Here is a 7,348-nt window from a genome sequence, read left to right as displayed (position 1 = left end):
TGTGCCAATCTATACTCCTGAAAAATAAAATTGGATTACCTGCAACTCAGCCAAATAGAAATGTTTGAAGTCATTTAAAACATTAAAATAGCAGTCACAAGAGTAAAACTAATTTAGAAGTCATTGGATGGTGAGTTTTATTTTATATTCTGCTGCCAGCCAGGTGAAGTTACAGCACAAGACTACAGGCACACTAACCAGATGACCACGCAGAGCCAGAGCCAAGTGATGCTATAATGGCCAAGTTTCAAGCTCTGCTGTGTGCCATATCCAATCAATTAATGGACAAGGAAAGGGCTTCATGAATGCCCCCATGATTAACAATGGCAAAGCTAAACATGTGCTTGAAAGGATGAAGCATTAAGGGTTAGGGTTATGCATTTATAACCAGTAACAATCTAGTATCAAATAGCAGATCCATATTGGCCTTCAAGGTTGCACACTTCAATATGATCCACTCCATGAAAAGAGTGAAATGGAAGTTAGATGGTTGTAGATCAATGATCTCAACCACAGGATATCTCTGCAGGAGCTCCTCAGGGTGGTACCCCACAGCCAAATATCTTCAGCTGCTTCATCAATGACCGTTCTTCAATCACAAGCTCAGAAGTAGGGATGTTCGCTGATTATGGAACAAAGATCAACACCATTCAAACGCCTCAGATAATGAAGCAGTCCACATCCAAGTGTAGAAAGACCTGGAAAATATCCAGGCATGGACTGACATTCACACCACACGAGCCCCAGGCAATGACGATATCCAACAAGAGAAAAATCCAGCTGCCATCCGCGGACAATGTCAACTGTCCCTTTCCCTCCACAGATGTTGCCTGACTCAGTTTCTCCAGCATTTTGGTTTTTGTTCCCAGTACTTGAAACACATACAACACTGACATCTACCCAAGAAAGCAGACAATTGCCCAGGCATCACATACACAGGAAACCCTATCCAATCAAAAACAGCCCTATCCACCAACTAAATCAATGAAGCGATGGAATGAGGAAAGTTTCAACAAGTAGCATTTACTCAACATGGAGTGCCAATAAAAAAAAATTGGGTAGGGATGAGAAGACCTTGAACTATTAGGAGTAATACCCAGCACATAGAAAGATGGTCATGGATGTTGGGAGATCATTAATTTCAGCTCCATCAATGAAGCCACAAAAGCTCATTATGTATCAGATCTTGAAAGCAATCACCTTTAACAATGGCAGGTTGCATTTATGAAGTAAAGTTCTCTAAAGGAGAACCCAAAGACCTGATATTCAACATTAATATTGTTAATTCCCCCACTGTCAACATATTGCAGAGAGAGGGAGAATGGGCATGGTAACAAAAATTTGTTGCCATGACACCAAGTAAAATCTTTTTAACAAAGATGTTTATGGTACATTAAATGTTGTGTAGTATTAAGACACAATTCCATTTCATACTTATTTACTCAACCCCTCCCAACTATGAAACAAAATTCTGCAAGTATAAAAGAATTGCCAGCAAAGCTAATAGATCCGCTGCTTCAGTGCAAGAGACCCGGGTTCAATCCAGAATTTGATTCCATCTGCGTGGAATTTACATGTCTGCATGGCATCTCCCAGGGACTCAGGTTTCCTCTCATATCTCAAAGACATACATAGAACAGTACATCGCAGAACAGGCCCTTCAGCCCACAATGTTGTGCCGACATAGTTATTCCCTCCTACCTACAGAATGCCCATATCCCTCTATTTTCCTCTCATTCATGTGCCCATCCAAGCCCCCAATGAATTTGCTTCCACCACCCTATCATTCATGTGCCCATCCAAGCCCCCAATGAATTTGCTTCCACCACCCTATCAGGCAATGCATTCCAGGTATCCACCACTCTCAGTAAAAAAATACCTACCCCCTATCCCCCCCCCCCACCTTAAATGCATGCCTTAAAAGACATGTGGGTTCTTAGGTTAATTGGTCACTGCATATTACCCCTAGTTTCTAAGTGATTGGTAGAATCTGGATGGGGTGGGAAGCTGATGAAAAAAATGGGGAGAATAAAAAATGGGATTAATGTAGGATTAGTGTAAATGGTTGGTTGATAGTGTAGACTCAGTGGGCTGAAGGGCCTGTTTCCACACTATTTGTCTATGATTAAAAACAGTAAATAGACGTGCTACATTATTTGAGCAAGAACCTCAAAAATACCACATGTATAATCAAGACACAGAACAATTTGGTCTTAACATACATTTTTTATTCTTTTGTTCAAAGGATAGACATTTATGCCTTTTTGCTGGCAGCTTTCTTCAGTTTAGACAGCTCTAACTTGATGATTCTGTTTCTCTGAAGGAGAATAAAAACAATGTTAACAATCCATCCTGATGGAGGGCTTCGACCCAAAACATTGATAATTCCTCCTCCCACCCGACTCACAGATGCACGACCCACTGAGTTCTTCCAGATCACCCTAATGTATCATTCAATGCTGTCAGTGCCACATGTTGCTGTTCAGCCAGATGGGAGCTGTCTGACAGCATCTGGAATTGACTCTAATTTATTTGGCATACATATCCCCCCTTTATGACTATAATGCAAATCAGAAAGGGTCTACTAAGTATGCACAAGCTTCTGGACATCAGTTGAAGTTGATTCACATTTTACTTACAAATGACATTTACTTGATCATAAAAACATGATCCTGGATGCTTTTAAGTTGTTATTCATTTGAATTAAAAGCAATTAGTTGAAATAAAGCAGTTGCAGGAAAGAACAATACAAAACTGCTTTAAAACAAGCCAACTTAATAATACACACAAAAGGCCAAACAGGGGTTCTTATTCCAGCAGGTACTTGAGGCCCTAATGTCGACAAGGTGATTAGCCAAGGCAGGGTTAATGTTGAATGCTTGGCAAGTGCAAGAAAGTCCTTAGGATTTAAATTATTAACAACTCAAAGCAAACCTACCATTTTCTTGGCCTTCATGACCTTATAGCGGTCAAAGTCAGTCATTTTAGCCCTCTGAGAAGAAACAAGTAGATTATATTCATTATTTTGAATAGTTAAGCAAAAAAAAAAATCATCAAATGTCCATTGCAGCTCTTAATTAAAAACAACCAATTTAAAAAAAAATCTACCAACTACCTAACAAACTTCAAACCTGGCACTTTTTGCAAGAAGGAACCTTTTGGAGAAAGTACCCACCTTTGCACGGGCTTCGATCTTCTTTGCCCAACGAGTTGCTTCCCATTTCTCATTGATTTTCTCTTTTTCCCAAGCAGCTTTCACAAACTTGTGACGCACACTGGAAAAAATTAATATAAAGTCGAAAAACATATATGGAGTTCCATAAAAACTGCAGCAATTCCTCCAAATAAACATATAATTTTCTCCAGTAACAAGGTAATAAAATTAATCTCAGTTGTAGTAGTGCAATCTCCAGACTCAAGTGACCAAGAGCCCACAATCATTCCTGCTTTCTACCCTATCCCAAACCATCTGCACAACACATTTACAATTTGTTGCAGCTCTAGTGTCTCTCCCCTTCACCCCCTTCCCCCCCCCCCCCCCCAAACAGATGCTGCCCAACCGGCTGCATGTCTCCACCAGTTTGCTATGTGCAAACAGGCATTTCAACATGATTCAGTGCAAATCACATCAGACCTCAAGGTAATGAGGTCAACTTTACTTGCTCTTCATAACACAGGAGGCCATCATTCTATCAGCCAGGCTTCCAGCACAGCAATCCTTGTCGTCATATTTCCACCTCCTATTTCCCTGCCTAGAACTTATTCTCTCCCATGCCCATCAACTCCCTTTTGAGTCTTAGCCACTAATCTACATTAAGGGACAATTTAATGCAGCCAATTGACCCAAGCATATTGTTTTCAAAGCAGCTTCAAGTTCCTGGGCATCAACATCTCAGAGGATCGATCCTGGGCCCAACACACTGATGCAATCACAAGGCAACACACCAGCAGCTCAATTTCATTAGGAGTTTGAGATTTGGTACATCACCAAACACTCTTGCAAATTTCTATAGATTTACAGTGCAGAACATTCTGACTGGTTGCATTACAGCCTGGTTTGGAGACTCTGATAAACAGGATCGAAAGAGGCTGCAGAGGGTTGTAGACTCAGCCACCTCCATCCACCATCAAGGACATCTTCAAGAGGTGGTGCCTCAAGAAGGCAGCATCCATCAGCAAGGACCCTCACCATCTGGAAAATGCCCTCTTCTTATGACAACAATCTTTCCCTCAATGCCAACAAAACATAGAGCTGGTGATTGACTTCAGGGAAGGGGGCAGTGTACATGCACCTGTCTATACCAATGGTGCTGAGGTCAGAGGGTTGAGAGCTTCAAGTTCCTGGGAGTGAACATCACCAACAGCCTGTCCTGGTCAAATCATGTAGACACTACGGCCAAGAAAGCTCACCAGTGCCTCTACTTCCTCAGGAGGCTAAAGAAATTTGGTTTGTCCCCTTTGACTCTCACCAACTTTTACCAGTGCACCATAGAAAGCATCCTATCTGGATATATCACTGCTTGGTACAGCAACTGCTCTGTCCAGGACTGCAAGAAGCTGCAAAGAGTTGTGGACACAGCCCAGCACATCACAGACACCAGCCTCCCCCTCCTTGGACTCCGTCTTTACCTCTCGTTGTCTTGGTAAAGCAGCCAGCATAATCAAAGATGCCACCCACCTGGGACATTCTCTCTTCTCTCCTCTTCAATCGGGTAGAAGAAACAGGAGCCTGAGGGCATGTACCAGACTTAAGGACAACTTCTACCCCAATGTGATAAGACTATTGAACGGTTCCCTTATACAATGAGATGGACTATGACCTCATGATCTACCTTGTTGTGACCTTGCACCTTATTGCACTGCACTTTCTCTGAAGCTGTGACACTTTACTCTGTACTGTTATTGTTTTTATCTGTACTACATCAATGCACTCTGTACTAACTCAATGTAAATGCACTGTGTAATGAATTGACCTGTACGATCGGTTTGTAAGACAAGCTTTTCACTGTACCTCGGTACAAGTGACAATAATAAACCAATACCAACTACCAGCAGGGAGGAGGTACAGAAGCCCAAAGACCCACACTCAACGATTTAGGAACAGCTTCTTTCCCTCCACTATTAGATTTCTGAATGATACTTCATTATTCCTTTCTGTTTGCACTGTTTAGTTTGTAATTTATAGTAATTTTATGTCTTTGCATCGTACTGTTGCTGCAAAACAAGTTTCACAACATACAAGCCAGTGATAATAAACCCGATTCTGATTTTTTTTTACTTTGTGGGAGGAAACCAGAGCAGGGTAAACATGGTCAGTGGGAAAACATGCAAACTCTACATAGATAGCACATGAGATCAGGATTGAACGTGGGTCCCTGAAGATGCAAAGCAGTAGCTTTAACTGTGGCACCATTCCAGTTCAAAATTGAAGTGACCAATAACCGAGGCTTGACTTCAGCCTGACCTTTAGTTTTAATCTAATCTCTTAATGCTGGAAAAGTTCTGCAAATTAGGCTGCAGGCACACAACTGAGTTCAGCCAGTTAAACCAAAAAAAATTGCATTTCAAACAACATGAAATCATGATCTCACCTATGTGGTATTTTAATCTTGAAGTCAGTGAGCTGCATGCATTTAAATGGCATAGCCTGCCTCCTTACACCACTGCAAGGACCATCCACCAATGCCTGGGAGAGATTAAAAAGAGTGGTTCACATTTAAAGGTGCAAGAATAACGTCAAAGCAAACATTTAAAGTATAAAATCTACATTGCTTAGGAATCAACTTCACAAATTATTGCAAACATTAGCTACCTTCAATTTTATACTTATAGCAACCTTTAAGTACAGAAAGCCTTTTCAGAGCACATTACAGAAGTGGGCAATGAGCAGGAGGAAGAATGGGAATGAATGTAGATGCAGCTAGCAATCAGGCACAAAAGAATTTTCTCATCCATGTCTAACAAAGTGCTCTAAATTGTGTCCAGTGGTTCAAACACCCATGGACACAACGTGGGAATTGTGTCTGCTTTAAAGCCAAAACACACCACACCATGACATAAAACTAAAAGAAATCAAGAGAAAGGCCACATGGACAAGATATCTAAAGTTCTCAACTATCCAGTGAGAAAGATTAAAAATTCAATACAATGGATAAAAAGTTTGTTACTCCATGTGCATCTTTTTCTGGAAGTATTAAAACACAGTGCTTCAACTAAAGCTAGGGTCTCAAAGAAAAAAAAATTGGGGTACAAAACCACAATCGTGCACACTGTACAAAGGATACAAAAAATGATCAGCCACAAACTTGCCAGCTTGATCCAAACAATGCACAGAAAACCAGGTCAAACCCAGGATGAAGCTAACCATCTTTTACATTCCCGGCTAGAAGTCAGCAAGAGAAGTTGTTAAACCACTGACCCATAGCATGGAAATAGATTTAAACGCCACAACAAATATAATCCTGCCAGGACAAGATCTGCCAGGTGCCAGCTTCAGGACCTGCAGTGCAATACTTTACACCCAGTGTGAGCTCCTTCGGCCAGCAGAGCCCGGACTTCCAGCAGCAACCCCAGCCCTGGCACCACCTACCCGGTTCTGGTCGATGACATCAACGATCGCCACCAGCTTGCCGGCGTGGGGGCCGAAAGCGATGTAGACCACGCGGCCGATCTCCACGTACCGCTTGTAGACCTGAAACATAGGGGGAGCCGAGTGAAGAACGAGGCGAGGGGCGGGGAGACGTCAGCAGGCCCCGGGAGCCGGGCCACACTCAGCACGCCGGCGGATGGCGGGCCAGGCCCGGTCTCCACGCATCCCCCTTCGCTGCCCGTGCGGCCTTCAGCCGGGCCGGCGGCGGATCCACGCGGCGCCGAGGCCCGGAGCTGCCGCCGGAGGGAGGGGATATCGGTGCGGCCCAATACCCGACCGAGACCTGAGCCTGTCGCCCCGGACGCCAGGGAGCCCGGACCCTACACCCGCCCGGGGACCGAGGACCCGGACTCCCGACCACCACACACCACCCGCCCGCCACACTCACCATGGCGATCGCCTGGGAGCCAGAGAGAAAGAGGGCCCGTTTCCGCTTCCGCTCCTGATCATAGCCCCGGAAGGGCGCATGCGCACCAAACGGCCAATCACCGCGCGTGCGCACGAAGCCCGCACGGCGGCCTCACTGCGCATGCCCCGTACTGGGCGCAGGGTTTTGGCGGTACCAGGGACTTAGCTTGGGTGGTGGTGGTCTGCAGGGGGGACACGGGCTGGGACCTCCCTTGGAGTGGGTGGTGGTGGTCTGCAGGGGGGACACGGGCTGGGACCTCCCTTGGAGTGGGTGGTGGTGGTCTGCAGGGG

The 7,348-nt window shown here is 44.4% G+C and overlaps 1 protein-coding gene across 1 annotated transcript; it reads right to left on the bottom strand.

Moving 5' to 3' along the window:
* Positions 1 to 2,206: 2,206 nt before the first annotated feature.
* rpl14 (ribosomal protein L14) lies at positions 2,207 to 7,134 on the bottom strand. The gene is made up of 6 exons (XM_052023155.1): positions 7,038 to 7,134; positions 6,590 to 6,691; positions 5,592 to 5,686; positions 3,176 to 3,275; positions 2,939 to 2,992; positions 2,207 to 2,317 (listed from the first exon to the last, which is right to left on the bottom strand). The coding sequence occupies exons 1-6, from the start codon at positions 7,038 to 7,040 to the stop codon at positions 2,255 to 2,257; spliced, it is 417 nt and encodes a 138-aa protein (XP_051879115.1). The 5' UTR covers positions 7,041 to 7,134; the 3' UTR covers positions 2,207 to 2,254.
* Between the last annotated feature and the right edge of the window lie 214 nt (positions 7,135 to 7,348).

The sequence above is a fragment of the Pristis pectinata genome, chromosome 9 (genome assembly GCF_009764475.1).
Source record: "Pristis pectinata isolate sPriPec2 chromosome 9, sPriPec2.1.pri, whole genome shotgun sequence".
Taxonomy (NCBI): domain Eukaryota; kingdom Metazoa; phylum Chordata; class Chondrichthyes; order Rhinopristiformes; family Pristidae; genus Pristis; species Pristis pectinata.
Note: the sequence above shows the minus strand (reverse complement) of the source record. Positions and strands in the feature narration are given on the sequence as shown.

What these genes read in the sequence shown, in the direction of transcription:
- rpl14 (XM_052023155.1), bottom strand. An exon ending in ATGTCATCGACCAGAACCGG is followed by an intron (nt 5,687 to 6,589) that starts GTAGGTGGTGCC and finishes AATCTCTCCCAG; the next exon opens with GCATTGGTGGATGGTCCTTG. An exon ending in AAGATTAAAATACCACATAG is followed by an intron (nt 3,276 to 5,591) that starts GTGAGATCATGA and finishes AATTTTTTCCAG; the next exon opens with TGTGCGTCACAAGTTTGTGA.